The sequence below is a fragment of the Leuresthes tenuis genome, unplaced genomic scaffold, assembly GCF_036924035.1.
Source record: "Leuresthes tenuis unplaced genomic scaffold, fLeuTen1.0.hap1 SCAF_1, whole genome shotgun sequence".
NCBI classification, from domain to species: Eukaryota; Metazoa; Chordata; class Actinopteri; order Atheriniformes; family Atherinopsidae; genus Leuresthes; species Leuresthes tenuis.
The window spans coordinates 31,918,801-31,940,614 of record NW_027325355.1 but is presented as its reverse complement, the minus strand read 5'-3'; the positions used below and the strand labels follow the sequence as shown (position 1 = coordinate 31,940,614).

Below are 21,814 nucleotides of genomic sequence, written 5' to 3'. Positions count from 1 at the left end.
TAGACATTATAAACCTATATTCTTTATAAGTCAATGGTAGGGATCAAGGGGACAACACTTCTTGTTTGTGATTGGACGAACCCAAGTCCGACGACATGTCATTTCCTGTTACCCTCATCAGCGTCCTTGTGGGAATTTTAAACCCAGTTTGAAAGGATAGAAAAAAAAACGTTGACTCTTTGGACTCTGAAGGCACTGCTGAAAGATTTTGGAGTCAGGAGACGGGGCGGCTACTCATCGCACCTGAAGTCAGACGGGCCACTGTATCAGAGCTGTATCACAGCTGTTTGGGTACAGAATAAAGTGCCTGACCTTAAAACAGAAACACGGCCTGTGTGTCAAACGGGAGACGGTAATGCAGATGCTCCTGTTTTCTGCTTCAGAGGTTACATTGTGTGTCTCCCCCTGCAGACAGAACTGCAGCAACTGCTCTGTTCACCCCACAATCAAAGTGTTTGGATTAATCAGCAGAAAATAAGATTTATCATGATGATAGGCTTTCATTTTGATTAATAAAGTTTCACTGACATCTAGTGGTCATACTCTCTGCATTTTACCCACACTTCTGAACCCCCAAATACCAGCGAGTTTTATGTTTTCTTTTTGATATACATGTATAAATATATATATTATATTCATTCTGCACCTTTTTGACAGTTTCACAACGTTTTATACACATGTATGATATTATTAATCAGATAGATAGATAGATAGATAGATAGATAGATAGATAGATAGATAGATAGATAGATAGATAGATAGATAGATAGATAGATAGATAGATAGATAGACTGATTGCTTGATTGATTGATTGATTGATTGATTTCTTGGTCCACTGCTGCCATCTAGAGGAGTTGTGCCTCACACAAAGCTAAAGCTCAGTCCAGAAGTGAAAGTTAAAACAGCGGAAATTACTGAACCTCCGTGCAAGTACGTGCGCGAAGCTCTCTCTGTGATGTCTTTGAACTCAGGACCACACAGGTAAGGTTAAAGAGCAGATTGTCAGTTTTAGATGTTTACATATTAACACCTTTTCAGATGAGGAACACAACAGCTGTTGCGCCGAAAAGTGACTGCTTTCCGAAAAGTGACTGCACAGTAAAACTCTAGATTGGAAGGGGTTACATACTCTGTCTTTTCATTGATAGTAAAGTAAACCGGGTGCACGTACAGTGAATTTGGTCAGTGTAACGCCTTCCAATCCAGAGTTATACGGTGCCGTCACTTTTCGGTAGGGCTTCTCCTGCCGAAAAGTGACGGCACCGTATAAGTCTTTATTGCAAGGAGCGCTAAAGAGCTTTACATGTGAGGTGAAGAATCTTAAATTCTATTCTGAATTTAGCAGGGAGCCAATGAAGAGAAGCTAAAACTGGAGAAACATGATCTCTGCTGTTAGATCTCATCAGAACTCTGGCTGCAGCATTTTGGATCAGCTGGAGGCTTTTCAGAGAATATGTGGGACAGCCCAATAATAAAGAATTACAGTAGTCCAATCCAGAAGTAAGAAATGCATGGACTAGTAAAAGTATCTGAAATGAACTTATTTAATTTTTCTTTGTATTGATCATCTAGATGAAGTGTAATTACTGGTTCGGCTGAACTGGATATTTGATATATTTAGTAGATGTATGTTTTCACAACTCTACTTTGCAAAACGGAAGAAGCTGCTAACCCAAAACCGCATTTCTACAATAACAGTTAGAATATCTAACATAAATCGACATCTTTACATTTTTTAAACATCAGTCATATAGATGAAGTGTAATTACTAATTCGGCTGCAGTAGATATTTGATATATTCAGTAGATATATGTTTTTAAAACCCGACTTTGCAAACTGAAAGAACTACAAAGATGGCGCTAATTTGTATCAGATACAATACACGGCACAAGGGAATTGTATTTTCTTTTTAGAAGGTCGTATTTCTTATAATGTGGAGTGTACAAGGAGAGATTTAAAGGGGTGGAAAACACATTTATGTGATCAGATTTTAAATATACAATTGTAAAATTGGTGAAAATGATTTTACTATATTTGATGGGCCCCCACTTGGTGGCCATGCCCATATGGGTGTAGTCACATAGCTGAAGTCAATAACTATAACAGTTGGTCGCATATCTGTAGCCTTCCAAATGCACTGTCAAGGTCAATATTTCAAGGCAGGACTAATCTATAATCTTCATACTGACATATACTCACCAGGTCAAGGTCTTTTCACAAATGTCTTTCATTCTGTCCTAAAACAAAGGATTCATTAATTTTCCCCTCTGTTTGGTGTCAGCCTCCTTCAGCTGTAGTTTCTACAACCATTTGATGGTCCAGCCTGGACCATTTCTTTTCTTCTTTGGTCAGAAAGAACCTTGAAGGTATTGATGATTTTCCCAATCATGTTCATAATTTTGGATTTGGGCTAGTGTTTTGCTTTATTTACCCATAGGTGGGTGACAATGGGCCCCTGAGCATGGGCATGTCAACATCCAACACCCCCATGGCAGGGCACTCAATTGCCCTATTTTGCCTGACACTAAAACATTCATTGTGTATGTTATAATACTTCGACTCGTTCATCCCTATATTAATCAGCCCAACTTCTTTCATCAAATCAGATACACATATAACCAGATAGACATTTGTATGTGTCAATGTTTATGTCGACTTAAGCCGACAACCAGTCGATGTAATATGAAGTGGTTTGCTAACACATTCAAGATGTAAAATCTAAATGATTAATACATACATAAATAGGAGTCATGTTTTGGGGTAAGTAGCTCTTTAACCAACTTGGAGTGGTTGCCAGGTTCACTAGTACCCGCGGTTTTTACGTATTATGTGACCCGTCCGCCTCTATTAGGTCAACAACCACTGCTACAGTATGCTACGAGGCAAGCTAAACGTAAAAGACGGTTACAACCACGTCTTTACGCTAGGACGTACACAGGCTGTAAAGCGTCGGATTCAAATGATCAGCTCGTCATCAGGCTCTGCAGTGGCCTGCCAAGGAGCCATTCATTTGAATCAGGTGTGGTGGGGGAGGGAAACATCGACAACATGCAGGGCGGTGGGTCATGAGGACCGGAACTGAGAAACACTGATTTAGAGGAAGCCTGGATGAGTGCAGCTGAAGGACAGGTGTGAGAGCAGGAGCTGACCAGGCTCCGCCCCGGACTCCCTGGAACCTGCTCCGTCCCACCCGATGCTCAGAATCAAGAATCAAGAGTCTTTATTGTCATTATACGAGATAACGAAATTTTCTACAGACTCTCAGCTTAAAGGCACAATAAAACTGTACACTAAAGAAAAAACTGTACTCGTAAAACATAATAAAATAGAATAATAATTGCACTTAGTGCAAGTCCCAGTTTGGAGGTGGAAGTGGGAGTCTGTGAGGTTGGGGGGGGGGGGTTAAATGAGTGTTCTGCAGGGGGATGTGTGTCATTACAGGGGGGTGACAGCTCTTGGGAAGAAGCTGTTCCTGAGCCTTGTGGTGCTGGTTTGGATGTTTCTGTACCACTTTCCTGGTGGCAGCGTTACAAACAGCCTGTTGCCCGGGTGGGGGGGATCATTAGCGATGCGTCCAGCCCTCCTCTGGACTCTGGAGGTGTAAACGCAGTCCTCTGTGCACCCGGGCTAAGTCCTTCCTGCTCTGTGCCGTGCAGCTACCGTAGCACACTGTAACACAGAGACACAGAATGATCTCTATTGTTGCTCTGCAGAGGTTTGCGAGCAGCTGAGAGGAGAGTCCAGCCGGCTCAGAAACCTAAACACACACCACAGCAAGCAGCATGTGACAGTTATCTCAGTTTAGAATAAATTCTGCAGGTAAATGAAAGCAAACTTTGAAGCAATGACAGAAAAAAGTATTTATTTTTTTTAAAAGATTACTTTCTGGAATAAAATCAGATTTGAACGTTGTATGTTGAACAGGGCTCACAGGAAACAAGGAGACTCACAGTTGACTGGAGTCATCTCCATGGGTCTTCACTGGGGAGGTGATGTTCTCTTGTCCCTTTGTTCATTTTCTGTTGTTTCTGTTGTTTTTTGTGATCGAAGGTGCTGAACAGTTGATGGAGTTCGTCATCAGTGGAAACTTTGAAGCCAATGTGTAAGCTGTGCTGTGTGCCACATAGATATTTTGTACCTGTTTGACTGTCTTTGTTAATCCAGTATAGACGTTATTTTTGTTTTTCAGATAGGTAAAGTCGGGTGTGTGTGCAGAACACACAGAAATCAGCCGTCATGGCCTGTACAACTCAGTCCGCATTAGAGTATGTCAGGAATGCCAGAATTCACCTTGTGCAGGAATTAACGTGTCTCTCTGTGATTCTGGAGAACTTGCACCAGAAAAGAGTTCTCAGTGCTGAAGAGGTCAGTAAAATACAGGCAGAGAAAGATGACTATGACAGAAACAGAGCAATAGTCGACTCCGTCACTAAAAAAGGGGAAGCAGCCTGCTACGAGTTACTCAGGATTATTGACACGACGAGGAAGAGGACCATAGGAAGGACTCCTCGTTTTCCTGAGAATAAGAGCGACGCTTCTCATGAAAACAAGTTTGACCTGCACTACTGGATCAGCTGCTTTTCTTTCAAAGAAGACCTTCTAATGGAGGGAAACTACTTCCAAGGTATTTAAATCTGACTTCTGATGGGAAACTAATATTCTGTGAAGGAGCAATGGTCAGTTAATTTTCTTTCTATTCTTTCACTGTTTTTATTTTAGGACCAGGGCTGTGCCACAGATATCAGGCAAAGCTCAAGTCACGAGCACGAAAACTTTCAAAAGAGTTTTGGGTGGCAAGTAAAAGGTTGTTTGAGGAAAACAAGACGCCTGATCTGTCATTCACTTCACTTGTATTAGATACACAAGATAAAGGCTCTGCATCTAAAATAAAGAAACTGAAGAGGAAGAAAAGTAAGATGAGTCGTCCTAAAAAGCTAAGAACATACATCCCTGAGGACAAACCAGAAATCTCTGCCAGTGGCCTGCTGAAAAAAGATAAAGACGTGCTCTTGGTTGGAAAACCTGGAATTGGAAAGACAGCCCTGACTCGTGAAATGTTGAGACTCTGGGCAGAAAGAGACGACAATGAGCTGGATTACATGTTTTACTTTGACATGAGGGACACCGCTCACTTCACACCGACCATGAGTTTGGAGGATCTTCTTTTCAGTGTTTACAGTGAACCAGATGAAGGCAGAGATGAGGTCTTACAGGACATAAAGAGGAACTCTGAAAACGTTACACTTATTTTTGATGGACTCACAGATCTCTCTCCATCAGTTGTTCAGAACCTTGCAGAGAAAAACCTCCTACCTGATTCAAAGGTCATCATAACATGCAGACCAGACGATGAGGATGACTTCTTCTTTGATGAACCTCTCAGAGTGGAGGTGAAAGGCTTCAGTGAGCAGACCATAAAGACATACTTATCTGCAACGCTGGGTGAAGATCACCAGAAGGTTTTGAGTCGTGTGGAGTTGTTAACTCTTTGCCATGTTCCCATGTATGCACTGATGGTGGCTGCCTGCTTTTCATCAGAAGACTCTCCACAAACAACAACTACAACTGAAATATACATCAATATTGTTCGTTTTTGCCTCCAGATGAACAGCAACAGAACGCAGAACAGGAATCTAAATCCATTCATCAGGTCTAAGGGAAAGGAAATACTGTCTTTGGCTGAAGGTGCTTTCATTGCAACTCAAAGAAAAACTGTGAACCTGCCAGAGGTGCAGTGTGAAGACAGATGTGTCCTTTCCTTCCTGAAACCACTTGTTGTCAAAGTCGCCCTGACTGAATCCGTAACTAAACATGCATTTCTTCATTACACCATGCAGGAGTTTTTTGCAGCACTGTGGCTGTTGAAGAATCCTGATGAAATCAGAAATGTTTTTCAGCAGAGCCTCACTGAGGAGATGAAACACATGAAACCTCTGATTCCTCTCATGTGTCGGTTACTGAATCAGAAAAGTCCAAGTTTGATGAGCTGTCTGATTCCTGCTGAGGAGCTCAACAGTACATGTGAGTGGTTCTTCAAAGAGATGATGGCTACTTTCCTCCCTGTGGCTGACACTGAGGACAGTGGGCCTGATGTCCCCTTAGTGTTCTTATGCCAGTGCCTGTATGAGTCCCAGCGTCCTGAAGCATGCATCTACCTCCTGGATAAACTGGACTACTCTGTTGACCTCAGTGGAGAGAATCTGGATCCTTACTCTTGCTGTGCTGTGGCCTTTGTAGTCACTCAGTCCAAGGAAAGGAAAATACGTCTGAACGTTGCAGACGTGACGGTCTCAGAACTAGGAATGAGACGACTGCTCGGATGCCTCCAAAATGTCCAGTGGTATGTGTGAACATGTGCTTTTAGTTTCACGTGACTGCTAATTTTACAACATCCAGAAGTTGGACATAAAAAGGAAACGGATGATGAAATTCATGCTAAACTTCACCAACATTAGATATAGAATCCACACGGTACATTTGTTTGTTTATGCACTTTTATTCAAAGCAACTTGCACTCATATCCCAGGTAGGCAGGTACCTGGGGGTCTCAGGACACACCTGCTGGAGCTAGTGGGGGGGGGGGTCAGGATTTGAAACCCTGATCGCCCACATGAAAGGCAGCAATCTTATACTGTCCAGTTGCACATGGTACATACATATGATTCATACAGAGCCATTTCGCCACATCCACCAACATATTTATATAGTTTTGTGTTCAGATGGGACTTTCATCAGATATGCAGAGTCTGATGAACATTGAATGTTGTGTGTGTCAGATATGAGGACCTCCTTCTTTCATGGCACAGCAGCAGAGTTTGCTGTGGATACATCTGGTAAAAATGTGCAATTGCTAACTTGATAAAGTAGCAGGATGAAAGGTTTACACATTTCCTGAGAAAGTGTGAAGAGTAAATTGTTCAGAAGTCGAAATATAAGAACTATCACTTCCTGTTCTTAGTGGGGGGGGGCGATGGCGTTGGTAGGATATATTTTTAGGATGCAACAGTGATAAAACCGTCCAACTTTTGTGCCGTTCTGACTCATGAGTGATTGATAAAGACTCTTATTCTCATGAGTGATATTGAAATTTGCCGAGCTGAGACCAGCGCGCCCTTCTGCAAAAAGTCAGTTTTCTAAATGAAGTTTGACCAACTTATTATCTGTTGTCTGACCACATTTGAGGTCGGTCTGGTGAACAAGGTCAGGGTAATAAGTCCCAGAGGGAAACATGTAACTCCCAGCTGGCAGTGGGTGGGGCTGTGGCAGAGAGACAGTGATGACATGCAGATTTCTTGGATAGTGTAGCGGTATGATTGCCACCTTTCATGTTGGTGACCTGGGTTCATATCCCCTGCATGAAAGGTACTACTACCTCCTTAGGCAAGGCCCCCTTACCCTACCTGTAAGTCGCTTTGGATAAAAGCGTCTGCTAAATGCAATAACATAACATATTCTTTAGGTGCCTGCAGAGATTCTACGTCTCTTTGAGGCTGATTGGATGTTGTATGTGTGAGTTCATAAGAGCTTTAATAAGGGAAACGGGACTTCTTTCTGAATCTTTTTGGATCTTGACTATCCAAATAAAAGTCCTTAGATCATGATTACCATGACCTGGATGACTGAGAATCTTCAGTTAAGATTTCAGGGGCTTCAGCTCTGAAGAAACACTCGAGCTTTTTATAATCTTTATTTAGAGACGGCCACATGTGACCAGTTAAAGAAAACTCTTTCTGGAGATTGCTAAAATGTAATATCAGTAAATTGCGTTCACAAAATGTTTAGTTTCCTGACTCAAATGGCCACCTTCCTGTTGGGTTTAGGCTTTTGTGGAGCTTTATTTGTTCTGTCTGAGTGCAAATAAAATGGATTTCTATGTGTTGCCATTTCAGGGCTCCACAGTCGGTGGCACTTTTGGCCCATTTTTCCTGAGCCGTGCAGGAGAGCCACACATAGTCAAAGTTTGTGCATCTCCTTGGGCACATTTACACAAATTCATAACTGTTTGAGCATGTTCAGGCCTCCAAAAAACAATCGAATAACCAGAAAAAGAACAAACACTACAGATACAGTAGGTCTTTGCACTGCAGTTGGTGCTCGGGCCGAACTGGTTCTGGCTCTCACAGCGTTTTCAACACTTATTTCTACCAAAGAAAGAACTTCTTCTTCAAAGTCCAGTTGCTCTTTCTCCAGCTCTTTGGATCACCATGACCCAGATGACTGAGAACCTATGCTGACACATCACATTAGTTTCCATTGTTTTGTCCAACCCCTGCATAATAAACTGAATGACACCTTTTGGTTGAGTAGTTGAACAGTGAAGAAACAGCCTCCTCTTTAAATTGCAGGTGTGACCTCCTGCCTCAGCAGCTCTGGAAGATTTTCCTCCTCAGTGAAGAGCAGATGGATTATGAGACCTTGCTCGGTCTTGATGGAAACCAGTTACATCTTCCGGTCTGTGGTAAAAGACAGCTGTTTGAAAGAGCTGTGAAAGTCATGCAGAGGATGTCTCCAAAGGTTAACGTCTGCCTCTACTGGAACAGAGCAGCTCCTGTCTGCCAGAGTCTGTGTGAGTCCCTGTTGGAGGCGATGCCATTCATCAGCTCACTCAGGTGAGGAAAAAGGATTTCATTCCTTTCATTCCTTTCAGTCTGTCAGTATTGAAATAAAAATCCTCCTTTTTGGTGGAGACTTTTCAACCAGTGGGACAAGAGGAAACTTCTTTTTAATGGAATGGCTTCACCATGGTGTTAAAACTTTAATTTGAAGGGATCGTGTGAATTACTCTTGTGATTCATACCACTAATGACACGAGTGGATAAACTTTATAGAATGAGAATGACCTCATTGTGTTGGATGAATTCATGAGGCTGGTGTTGGTTTTTTTCTGTCCTACACTTAGACACTTAGACATTTTCAGCCATTTCACTGTCAGCCAGCGTTGTGTTTTATATCCTTACTGCCATAAAGAGCTGAGTAGCACAGACCTAGTTTCAGTATTTAATTTGGTGCTACAGTAGAACAGTATTTAATCTTGATTTTACAGTAAGATAATCGCCTGCATCAGAATTATATTTGATATATTTTTGTCATCTCACAGCTTCAGGATGACTGACAGAGGTCCAGGTTTACAGAACAAGGAGAAACACAATGAGATGTTGAAGCTGGAACAGGAAAGACTTTTCCTTGATATTTGCCTCAAAACAACACATCACAATAAACACAACTTGCCCAGTTTTATGGATAAGCTCCACTCATTGTTTCCTCTGAAAACTGACATGAATAACATCCTTGATCTGTATCAACGCTTCAAGAGTGAAGGGTTTTCAGATGTCATTCCTGAACTGAAGCCCCTTTTCCAGTCAGCTCCTGCAGTCTGGTCCATAAACCTCTCAGAGAGAAAGACCTCCATCCTCCTGGAAGTGCTGAAACTCCAATCAGAGAAGAAACAAGTGGAGCTGACAGGCTGCTCACATGAAGAGAGTGAAGTGAGGAGTTTCCTACAGTGTCTGCCTTATATCTCACAGCTCAGGTAAATTCATTTAACTTTACAGAACTAACTCTATATTTAAGAGGAACATTTTAAAAGATCAGTTTTAAACTCCATAAATTTCAGTGTCTCCATATTCTTCTGAATAATTGTTGGATTTTTATTTGCACTTAAAGACTTTATCCACATGGAGTCATATTTCAGTTTGATAGAAACTTTTTCCCATTTCAGAGGGAAACATTGAACTCTTTACTGCGCTATAATTACTTTACTGTTTTGGTTGTTTGTTTTCTTGCAGTCTGATATTTTATCTGCATGTTTGATCAGTTTATAAAACTGAGTTTCTGTTAAAGATGAAACAAAACAACTGAATATATAGAAATAGTTAGTTTCACCATGCTTCTGTTAGATCTTTGGTGACATGATTCTGAATTGATTGTTGATTTAAACGACTTCTCTGTACAATCAGCAGGAAGGTTGAGTATTTTCAGGCTGTTCTTCCAGTCCATCGTGTCAAAGCACTCCCTCCTGTTTATAGTCCTCTGAACAGCAACATGAAACATGACCGGCTGCTGAGCTAACGTGTCTTAATGAAGCTCTCTGTCTGAACAAATGAATCCCAGAGAAGAATGTGGGAGAACAGTGATTTTTAATGAGAAATATTTAGCTGCAACAGTTTGGAAACATGTGACAGTCTTCTGTCTGCATGAGAAGAATGAAATGATGTGAATAATAAGAACTCTGTAGCTCAGAGACAACAACACAGCCATGTTAATACCTCCTCATACACAAAGAGAAGAACATGCAGTTAAAGCTGCTGTTGGCTTTTTCAGTTTCTCAGCAGCTAAAGAACAAAAAGGAGCTTCTCTTTCAGCTGAATTTAACAGCATTTTAAAAGTAAATGAAGAAAACAAAGAAAGCTCCATTTAGCTGCCTTTTTAACCTGTGACTGGAGTGAACTTTACTGACCATGATGAAGATTGTAGCAGCTCTATAGAGAGCAACACATTCAGATTGCAGACAGCAATGAGTCATCATCACTCTGTGTCTCCACCTGCAGATGTTGTGCAGCATAACTGTGATTTACATGTGTGTTAAATCAGCAGCAAGGTGAAGCATCAGCACCTATTGGACATGATATGGACTCTGGATTTCTTCTTTCACCGCTCTTTGATTTTAGTTTGGTTATTTGACTCTTAAAAGTCAGACAGCAGATAAAATGACGCTGACAGTTATAATTGAGTGATTTCAGTGTCAGGATCAGTGTTTGTGTTGTGAGTCAGTAACAGTCTAAAAACAATGTTCAGCTGCTCTGATGAAAGATGTGTTTAACATGGAAGTTCATCATATACAGGACAGACATGTACAAGATGGACTCCATCAGTAGTGTGTGGTTGTATTTATGCAGCTGAGATCAAATCATCTCTAAATGTTTCCTTCTTATTCTTCCAGTTTGGATCTTTGGAGCTCAGATCTTCAAGAAGAAACCAGGTTCTTTGTGAATCTGTTGTGTGCAGCAGCAGAGAGAGAACAGCAGACAGGAGAGAAGATGCTGGAGCTGTTATCATCAGTGTGCAGATATCAAAGGTTTCCTTTTAATCATGATGGCAAATATCAATGTGATTTCCTGCTGGATCTGTTCTCCCATGTGAAGGACCGTGAGACTAAAACAGGTCTGAGTGTCCTTCCATCATTACAGTCAGTTTTCCAGTCAGCTCCTGCAGTCTGGTCCATAAACCTCTCAGTGAGAAAGACCTCCATCCTCCTGGAAGTGCTGAAACTCCAATCAGAGAAGAAACAAGTGGAGCTGACAGGCTGCTCACATGAAGAGAGTGAAGTGAGGAGTTTCCTACAGTGTCTGCCTTATATCTCACAGCTCAGGTAAATTAATTTAACTTTACAGAACTAACTCTATATTTAAGAGGAACATTTTAAAAGATCAGTTTTAAACTCCATAAATTTCAGTGTCTCCATATTCTTCTGAATAATTGTTGGATTTTTATTTGCACTTAAAGACTTTATCCACATGGAGTCATATTTCAGTTTGATAGAAACTTTTTCCCATTTCAGAGGGAAACATTGAACTCTTTACTGCTCTATAATTACTTTACTGTTTTGGTTGTTTGTTTTCTTGCAGTCTGATATTTTATCTGCATGTTTGATCAGTTTATAAAACTGAGTTTCTGTTAAAGATGAAACAAAACAACTGAATATATAGAAATAGTTAGTTTCACCATGCTTCTGTTAGATCTTTGGTGACATGATTCTGAATTGATTGTTGATTTAAACGACTTCTCTGTACAATCAGCAGGAAGGTTGAGTATTTTCAGGCTGTTCTTCCAGTCCATCGTGTCAAAGCACTCCCTCCTGTTTTTAGTCCTCTGAACAGCAACATGAAACATGACCGGCTGCTGAGCTAACGTGTCTTAATGAAGCTCTCTGTCTGAACAAATGAATCCCAGAGAAGAATGTGGGAGAACAGTGATTTTTAATGAGAAATATTTAGCTGCAACAGTTTGGAAACATGTGACAGTCTTCTGTCTGCATGAGAAGAATGAAATGATGTGAATAATAAGAACTCTGTAGCTCAGAGACAACAACACAGCCATGTTAATACCTCCTCACACACAAAGAGAAGAACATGCAGTTAAAGCTGCTGTTGGCTTTTTCAGTTTCTCAGCAGCTAAAGAACAAAAAGGAGCTTCTCTTTCAGCTGAATTTAACAGCATTTTAAAAGTAAATGAAGAAAACAAAGAAAGCTCCATTTAGCTGCCTTTTTAACCTGTGACTGGAGTGAACTTTACTGACCATGATGAAGATTGTAGCAGCTCTATAGAGAGCAACACATTCAGATTACAGACAGCAATGAGTCATCATCACTCTGTGTCTCCACCTGCAGATGTTGTGCAGCATAACTGTGATTTACATGTGTGTTAAATCAGCAGCAAGGTGAAGCATCAGCACCTATTGGACATGATATGGACTCTGGATTTCTTCTTTCACCGCTCTTTGATTTTAGTTTGGTTATTTGACTCTTAAAAGTCAGACAGCAGATAAAATGACGCTGACAGTTATAATTGAGTGATTTCAGTGTCAGGATCAGTGTTTGTGTTGTGAGTCAGTAACAGTCTAAAAACAATGTTCAGCTGCTCTGATGAAAGATGTGTTTAACATGGAAGTTCATCATATACAGGACAGACATGTACAAGATGGACTCCATCAGTAGTGTGTGGTTGTATTTATGCAGCTGAGATCAAATCATCTCTAAATGTTTCCTTCTTATTCTTCCAGTTTGGATCTTTGGAGCTCAGATCTTCAAGAAGAAACCAGGTTCTTTGGGAATCTGTTCTGTGCAGCAGCAGAGAGAGAACAGCAGACAGGAGAGAAGATGCTGGAGCTGTTATCATCAGTGTGCAGATATGAAGAATTCCCCTTCAATGATGATGAATATATGGAATACAAGTGTGATTTCCTGCTGGATCTGTTCTCCCATGTGAAGGACTGTGAGAGTAAAACAGGTCTGAGTGTCCTTCCATCATTACAGTCAGTTTTCCAGTCAGCTCATGCAGTCTGGTCCATAAACCTCTCAGAGAGAAAGACCTCCATCCTCCTGGAAGTGCTGAAACTCCAATCAGAGAAGAAACAAGTGGAGCTGACAGGCTGCTCACATGAAGAGAGTGAAGTGAGGAGTTTCCTACAGTGTCTGCCTTATATCTCACAGCTCAGGTAAATTAATTTAACTTTACAGAACTAACTCTATATTTAAGAGGAACATTTTAAAAGATCAGTTTTAAACTCCATAAATTTCAGTGTCTCCATATTCTTCTGAATAATTGTTGGATTTTTATTTGCACTTAAAGACTTTATCCACATGGAGTCATATTTCAGTTTGATAGAAACTTTTTCCCATTTCAGAGGGAAACATTGAACTCTTTACTGCGCTATAATTACTTTACTGTTTTGGTTGTTTGTTTTCTTGCAGTCTGATATTTTATCTGCATGTTTGATCAGTTTATAAAACCGAGTTTCTGTTAAAGATGAAACAAAACAACTGAATATATAGAAATAGTTAGTTTCACCATGCTTCTGTTAGATCTTTGGTGACATGATTCTGAATTGATTGTTGATTTAAATGACTTCTCTGTACAATCAGCAGGAAGGTTGAGTATTTTCAGGCTGTTCTTCCAGTCCATCGTGTCAAAGCACTCCCTCCTGTTTTTAGTCCTCTGAACAGCAACATGAAACATGACCGGCTGCTGAGCTAACGTGTCTTAATGAAGCTCTCTGTCTGAACAAATGAATCCCAGAGAAGAATGTGGGAGAACAGTGATTTTTAATGAGAAATATTTAGCTGCAACAGTTTGGAAACATGTGACAGTCTTCTGTCTGCATGAGAAGAATGAAATGATGTGAATAATAAGAACTCTGTAGCTCAGAGACAACAACACAGCCATGTTAATACCTCCTCACACACAAAGAGAAGAACATGCAGTTAAAGCTGCTGTTGGCTTTTTCAGTTTCTCAGCAGCTAAAGAACAAAAAGGAGCTTCTCTTTCAGCTGAATTTAACAGCATTTTAAAAGTAAATGAAGAAAACAAAGAAAGCTCCATTTAGCTGCCTTTTTAACCTGTGACTGGAGTGAACTTTACTGACCATGATGAAGATTGTAGCAGCTCTATAGAGAGCAACACATTCAGATTACAGACAGCAATGAGTCATCATCACTCTGTGTCTCCACCTGCAGATGTTGTGCAGCATAACTGTGATTTACATGTGTGTTAAATCAGCAGCAAGGTGAAGCATCAGCACCTATTGGACATGATATGGACTCTGGATTTCTTCTTTCACCGCTCTTTGATTTTAGTTTGGTTATTTGACTCTTAAAAGTCAGACAGCAGATAAAATGACGCTGACAGTTATAATTGAGTGATTTCAGTGTCAGGATCAGTGTTTGTGTTGTGAGTCAGTAACAGTCTAAAAACAATGTTCAGCTGCTCTGATGAAAGATGTGTTTAACATGGAAGTTCATCATATACAGGACAGACATGTACAAGATGGACTCCATCAGTAGTGTGTGGTTGTATTTATGCAGCTGAGATCAAATCATCTCTAAATGTTTCCTTCTTATTCTTCCAGTTTGGATCTTTGGAGCTCAGATCTTCAAGAAGAAACCAGGTTCTTTGTGAATCTGTTGTGTGCAGCAGCAGAGAGAGAACAGCAGACAGGAGAGAAGATGCTGGAGCTGTTATCATCAGTGTGCAGATATCAAAGGTTTCCTTTTAATCATGAAGGCAAATATCAATGTGATTTCCTGCTGGATCTGTTCTCCCATGTGAAGGACTGTGAGACTAAAACAGGTCTGAGTGTCCTTCCATCATTACAGTCAGTTTTCCAGTCAGCTCCTGCAGTCTGGTCCATAAACCTCTCAGAGAGAAAGACCTCCATCCTCCTGGAAGTGCTGAAACTCCAATCAGAGAAGAAACAAGTGGAGCTGACAGGCTGCTCACATGAAGAGAGTGAAGTGAGGAGTTTCCTACAGTGTCTGCCTTATATCTCACAGCTCAGGTAAATTAATTTAACTTTACAGAACTAACTCTATATTTAAGAGGAACATTTTAAAAGATCAGTTTTAAACTCCATAAATTTCAGTGTCTCCATATTCTTCTGAATAATTGTTGGATTTTTATTTGCACTTAAAGACTTTATCCACATGGAGTCATATTTCAGTTTGATAGAAACTTTTTCCCATTTCAGAGGGAAACATTGAACTCTTTACTGCTCTATAATTACTTTACTGTTTTGGTTGTTTGTTTTCTTGCAGTCTGATATTTTATCTGCATGTTTGATCAGTTTATAAAACTGAGTTTCTGTTAAAGATGAAACAAAACAACTGAATATATAGAAATAGTTAGTTTCACCATGCTTCTGTTAGATCTTTGGTGACATGATTCTGAATTGATTGTTGATTTAAACGACTTCTCTGTACAATCAGCAGGAAGGTTGAGTATTTTCAGGCTGTTCTTCCAGTCCATCGTGTCAAAGCACTCCCTCCTGTTTTTAGTCCTCTGAACAGCAACATGAAACATGACCGGCTGCTGAGCTAACGTGTCTTAATGAAGCTCTCTGTCTGAACAAATGAATCCCAGAGAAGAATGTGGGAGAACAGTGATTTTTAATGAGAAATATTTAGCTGCAACAGTTTGGAAACATGTGACAGTCTTCTGTCTGCATGAGAAGAATGAAATGATGTGAATAATAAGAACTCTGTAGCTCAGAGACAACAACACAGCCATGTTAATACCTCCTCATACACAAAGAGAAGAACATGCAGTTAAAGCTGCTGTTGGCTTTTTCAGTTTCTCAGCAGCTAAAGAACAAAAAGGAGCTTCTCTTTCAGCTGAATTTAACAGCATTTTAAAAGTAAATGAAGAAAACAAAGAAAGCTCCATTTAGCTGCCTTTTTAACCTGTGACTGGAGTGAACTTTACTGACCATGATGAAGATTGTAGCAGCTCTATAGAGAGCAACACATTCAGATTACAGACAGCAATGAGTCATCATCACTCTGTGTCTCCACCTGCAGATGTTGTGCAGCATAACTGTGATTTACATGTGTGTTAAATCAGCAGCAAGGTGAAGCATCAGCACCTATTGGACATGATATGGACTCTGGATTTCTTCTTTCACCGCTCTTTGATTTTAGTTTGGTTATTTGACTCTTAAAAGTCAGACAGCAGATAAAATGACGCTGACAGTTATAATTGAGTGATTTCAGTGTCAGGATCAGTGTTTGTGTTGTGAGTCAGTAACAGTCTAAAAACAATGTTCAGCTGCTCTGATGAAAGATGTGTTTAACATGGAAGTTCATCATATACAGGACAGACATGTACAAGATGGACTCCATCAGTAGTGTGTGGTTGTATTTATGCAGCTGAGATCAAATCATCTCTAAATGTTTCCTTCTTATTCTTCCAGTTTGGATCTTTGGAGATCAGATCTTCAAGAAGAAACCAGGTTCTTTGTGAATCTGTTGTGTGCAGCAGCAGAGAGAGAACAGCAGACAGGAGAGAAGATGCTGGAGCTGTTATCATCAGTGTGCAGATATGAAGAATTCCCCTTCAATGATGATGAATATATGGAATACAAGTGTGATTTCCTGCTGGATCTGTGCTCCCATGTGAAGGACCGTGAGACTAAAACAGGTCTGAGTGTCCTTCCATCATTACAGTCAGTTTTCCAGTCAGTTCCTGCAGTCTGGTTCATAAACCTCTCAGAGAGAAAGACCTCCATCCTCCTGGAAGTGCTGAAACTCCAATCAGAGAAGAAGCAAGTGAAGCTGACAGGCTGCTCACATGAAGAGAGTGAAGTGAGGAGTTTCCTACAGTGTCTGCCTTATATCTCACAGCTCAGGTAAACATGGCAACAGTTTTCAGTGTTACAACACCTTCTTTTGGGTTTTATTTTTAATATATTGTGATGTTTTCATATCTAATAACATACTTTGTTATTTTTAGATTTTGTACACTGATGGATGCAAAAGCTGATAGATCACTTTGAATGGAACAGTTTATTAACATATAATCCTGCCATTTTCCCTCATTTTTCCGCCCTCATCTGTGTATTAGCTGTGGTCCTGAGTTCTTCCAGAGTGTGTGTTCCTCCATCTCTGTGAGGTCCAGAGAGGAGCTGCTGCAGCTGGTGTCTCTGCTGCAGCTCCTGGATTTCCAGCTTCTGTTAACAGGAGAGTTACCCAGGAAGACTTGCTGCTCTGTGGGGAGAGTTCTCAGATTGTGTTGCTCTAAGGTGGATCTCCTCCTCACAGCCAGCAGGATGTCTCTCAGAGGAGCCTCCCTCCTCTTCAGATATACAACACAGCTGCACAGTCTGAGGTAGGAAGTGCAGTCCCTCTTTAACACTATTTACCAGCTTCAGTTCTTGGTGCCGTCTCTTCTGATCGCCTCTGATTTTCAGGCTTTCCAACAGCACAGCCTTGCTCCTGTCTCAGTGGGTCAGAAGAGGCAGACTGGTCTTTCCACTGGCTGCTGAAGAGCTTTCTCTTGAGTCTGAGAAAGTTCAGCCATCGGAGAGAGTGTTGTTGAAGGTTGTCAGCAGTTTGGCTTCTCTGCTGAGACACTGGACAGTCGGTCGATTGGAGCTGACTGAGTCCTGCATCCCTGCTCAGCATCTCATCACACTGCTGCTTCATGATGGTTCTCTCACAGTCAGGTAAAAGTCTTTCCTCAACTGTCTCAGAACTACATGGAGATATTTTTATGAACAGATGTTTTTTATTTTTTAAATCTTCAGACTGAATGAAAAGATCCTCCAGCAGCTTCTGTCCCTCCTCCATGAAGTCCAGGACGAGGACTTGACTTTGTCCTTCCTGAGTAAGCTCGGTGGAGACCTGAGCTCCTGCTGTCTGAACTGGGAGCTTCTTCACTATCTGCTGCAGCAGTCGTCAGCTCAGATCATCGCTGTGAACCTGAAGAAGAACCGCTTCTTACAGCACAGAGCTGCTCCTCTGCTGCCCTTTCTGGACAGGATCCTTTTTAAAAGGTGGTCATTTTAGATTTTTTCACCTTTTTACAGATAAAGACTGTTTATCCTCTTTAATGATAAATGAAATGTTGTGGCTCATCTTTCATCATCAGTTCATGAATTGATGAACTGAAAGTGTTCCTCTGAATGCTTTCAGGCCCAGTCCCAGTTTTGTGAGGACGTTCATCAGAGAGCTCTGCTCAGCTCATGCCAGTCACATGGTGCCCAGTTTACTGAGGTCACTGGATCATGTGATCAACCTGAGCTGCACAGAGCTGGACTCAGTGGACTGTGCTGCTCTGCTCTTCATCCTCAGACACAGTGACAGAGTTCAGCTGAAGCTGCTGTGGGCCTCCATCCCAGCTGAGGAAACCAAGTCCATCCTCTTTACGCTGGACAGAGTTTCTGATCTCAGGTCAGATATCAGAGCTTGTTTCTCAGTGCTGTGAATAACATCCAGATTCTCCCCTCATCAGCCCAAACAGACAGTCAGATTGGACTCAGTCTGACTGCAGTAATCACAGAAACCAAGTAGATAAAAGCAGTATCTTATCTTTGGGATATCTGCAGATCATGTTGGTAACCGATCAATGAAGATAAATGAAATAGTTTCTATCTGTGTATGAACTGTTTGATTTGGTTCATTCCTGCATCAATGTTTCCACCAGTGTGGACAGGAAGCAGCTGCTGAGGTTCCTCCACTGCTGTGCTGCCTCTGGCGGCCAGCAGGAGGCAGCATCACACCTGCTGAGGACCCTGCAGCACAGCTTGGATCTGTCCTGCTCCTCCTGTGTGGAGCTCTCAGAGGAGGCTCAGACTGAGCCTCTGAGTCTGAGTGCCGGTGACTGCAGGGCCGTCTCCACCATCCTGAGACACAGCAGCCGGGACACACAGCTCCACCTACGAGACTGTGAGGTGGAGGACAGCGGGCTGGACCTGCTGTTTCCTGTCCTAGACAGGGTCTGCCTCAGGTGAGAGGGACCACTAATGAAGCTGAACCAGAGAGAAGCTTGTTCACATTCATGCTGCTGCATCCTAACAGTCTGCTCTGTTCCTCCTGTTCAGAGTCAGTAAGACTGTCCTCCTCCAGCTGCTGTCCCTGCTTCCTGTGAACAGTGAGAGGGACACAGTGAGACGGGCGGAGTTCCTGGGCAGAGCCCTGGGTGGAGAGCTGGATCTGAGTCACACCACACTGGATCAGAGGCTCTGTGGAGCTCTGCTCCGGATGCTGGACTTTTGTGAAGATCTGACAGAGCTGGACCTCAGTCACTGTCAGCTCACTGACCAGCTGCTGCTCCAGCTCATCACACATCTGCACAAAGTCTGCGTCCTGGAGTAAGTGTCAGAAACTGTTCCCTCTGGAGACCAACACAAACATCTGTTCAGATACCGGGTCCAAATAAAGCGGTGCACCTCATTCACAGAGTTCTGTATCGGCCCAAACATGCCTTCAAGGAGCCGTGAAGCTGATCCACATTCAGGAGAGCCTGAGTCCCTGTTAGTGTGATGTGGAGACGCTCCTGTTAGAGGAGAGGCACATCTGCACAGCAGGGCTGCGTTTACAGATGTTTGTAACAGAACATCAAACTGTGCTTCACTTTTATTTGAATCTTTACTTTTCTTTGTCATGAACCTGCTCTCAGCAGAGCAGAACATAACGTTCAGTGTTGTGTTTGTGTTCCAGTCTGAGTCACAATAAGATCACAGATGCTTCCACTGATGGCTTACTCCAGCTGCTCTCCATCAACCCCTCCATCAGCACTGTGAGGTGAGCGAGCATCCATTACTGCACCATCAGAGAAGAGCCTTCTCCTCACAGAGGAATCATGGGTAATCTGACGTGAGCTGGACTGGTGTCGTTGTGTCTGAATGAGTGACGTCTGCTCTCTGCTTCGCTCTCTTTCTAGACTCTTCAGCAACAGCATCGTGGACAGAACTCCCTTTAAGAAAAACAAGCAGTTTGAAATCTGGTGAAGCAGCCGTCAGTCGGTGGTCATGTGACCATCGGGGCGTCGCTGTTTTCTGGCCTCATTAAAAACTCTTTTCCTGATCATTACAGGAAGATATTGTCTGCAGAGCAGCACTAACCCTGTGTGGGGGGGTCAGCAGTGTACCACACAGTGACATTAGGTCAGCTTTGATGATGACCACATGAGAATATCTTTTTATCTGATGATGGAGAGGCGGAGAGGAGGCGGAGAGGAGAAATGGAGGCGCAAAGGAGGCAAAGAGGAGGCGGGGCAAAGAGGAGGCGGAGAGGAGGCGGAGAGGAGGCGGAGAGGAGGCGGAGAGGAGGCAGAGAGGAGGCGAGGCAAAGAGGAGGCGGAGAGGAGGCGGAGAGGAGGCGTGGAGGAGGCGGCGGAGAGGAGAAATGGAGGCGCAAAGGAGGCAAAGAGGAGGCGGAGACGAGGCGAAGGAGACGAGGCGAAGGAGACGAGGCGAAGGAGACGAGGCGGAGGAGACGAGGCAAAGAGGAGGCAAAGAGGAGGCGGAGAGGAGGCGGAGAGGAGGCGAAGGAGACGAGGCGAAGGAGACGAGGCGAAGGAGACGAGGCGAAGGAGACGAGGCGAAGGAGACGAGGCGGAGGAGACGAGGCAAAGAGGAGGCGAAGGAGACGAGGCAAAGAGGAGGCAAAGAGGAGGCGGAGAGGAGGCGAAGGAGAGGAGGCGAAGGAGACGAGGCAAAGAGGAGGCGAAGGAGAGGAGGCGAAGGAGAGGAGGCGAAGGAGAGGAGGCGAGGGAGACGAGGCAAAGAGGAGGCAAAGAGGAGGCGAAGGAGACGAGGCAAAGAGGAGGCGAAGGAGAGGAGGCGAAGGAGAGGAGGCGAGGGAGACGAGGCAAAGAGGAGGCGAGGGAGACGAGGCAAAGAGGAGGCGAGGGAGACTAGGCAAAGAGGAGGCGAAGGAGATGAGGCGAAGGAGAGGAGGCAAAGAGGAGGCAAAGAGGAGGCAAAGAGGAGGCGGCAGCGTTTGTCACACTTCATGATGTTTCTGAGCGGCTGCAGCTTCTTCTTCTTCTTCTTCTTCTTCTCTGGAGCTCATATTTATGACGGTACCCTGTGATGATCAGCCTGACTTTCACACTTCTGACTGTTGGCTTCAGCATGAAATGATTCTGTTATTGTGTGAAGCAAAGAGAAGCCATAAGTGTTGCATCAGTGCTGTGAGGAGGCCTGATTTATTTGTTGTTCTCTGTATTTATTCTGAATGTCGTCTCAGGGTAACGATGCAGCAACTGAACACTCAGGAAAAAACATGTTAAAACCACTTTAACTGTAAGAAATGATCAGAACGATGAGTTTTAGTTCAGTTTAGTTTACAGCTGAGTGACTCTGTGGCAGAAACACACCTGGATCTCAGAGGCCTTTTCTGTACGACCAGTTTACACCAGAAACACTTTGGTCTGCTGCTGATGAGAAGAAATGTTCCTCCGTGTTCATGGACAGCTGCTGATGGACTCATTCATAAAGAGGCAGATCCCCGAAGCTTCCAGCTGTTATGTTTCAAACTTTATTTCATCATGTGGAACAGATATCATGTAATTCTTTATTTTCTGTCAAGGTGGCAAAAAAGCTCAGTTTTAACAAAGATGGTTCCTTTTAATTCTTCTTCTGAGCATCATTTGTTTGTCTCATGTGTCACAGTTTACAGACCACCCAAGCCTCCTTCCTGTTTTACTCAAGTTTTCTGACTTTTTAACATCGATACGCTCCAAATATAACAACATTTTAATAACTGGTGACTTATGCAAGTTAAAGTTGATTTTTACCTGCATCGTGTGATTTTGTTGT

At 42.5% G+C, this 21,814-nt stretch overlaps 1 protein-coding gene across 1 annotated transcript; it reads left to right on the top strand.

Annotated features, from left to right (window-relative positions):
- Window positions 1-938: 938 nt before the first annotated feature.
- LOC140287347 (uncharacterized) lies at window positions 939-20,329 on the top strand. The gene is made up of 18 exons (XM_072379152.1): window positions 939-981; window positions 4,051-4,102; window positions 4,190-4,624; window positions 4,720-6,340; window positions 8,346-8,609; window positions 9,098-9,529; window positions 10,940-11,368; window positions 12,779-13,213; window positions 14,624-15,052; window positions 16,463-16,897; window positions 17,113-17,376; window positions 17,459-17,713; window positions 17,795-18,043; window positions 18,183-18,440; window positions 18,694-18,996; window positions 19,091-19,360; window positions 19,710-19,793; window positions 19,933-20,329. Exons 3-18 carry the CDS (start codon window positions 4,237-4,239, stop codon window positions 19,997-19,999), a joined length of 6,183 nt encoding a protein of 2,060 aa, XP_072235253.1. The 5' UTR covers window positions 939-981; window positions 4,051-4,102; window positions 4,190-4,236; the 3' UTR covers window positions 20,000-20,329.
- The last annotated feature ends 1,485 nt before the right edge of the window (window positions 20,330-21,814 follow it).

Coding starts and splice junctions, on each gene's coding strand:
- LOC140287347 (XM_072379152.1), top strand. CDS start 4,237: ATGGCCTGTACAACTCAGTCCGCATTAGAGTATGTCAGGAATGCCAGA. Junction 9,530..10,939: donor CCTTATATCTCACAGCTCAG/GTAAATTCATTT, acceptor TTATTCTTCCAG/TTTGGATCTTTGGAGCTCAG. Junction 19,794..19,932: donor CCCTCCATCAGCACTGTGAG/GTGAGCGAGCAT, acceptor CTCTCTTTCTAG/ACTCTTCAGCAACAGCATCG.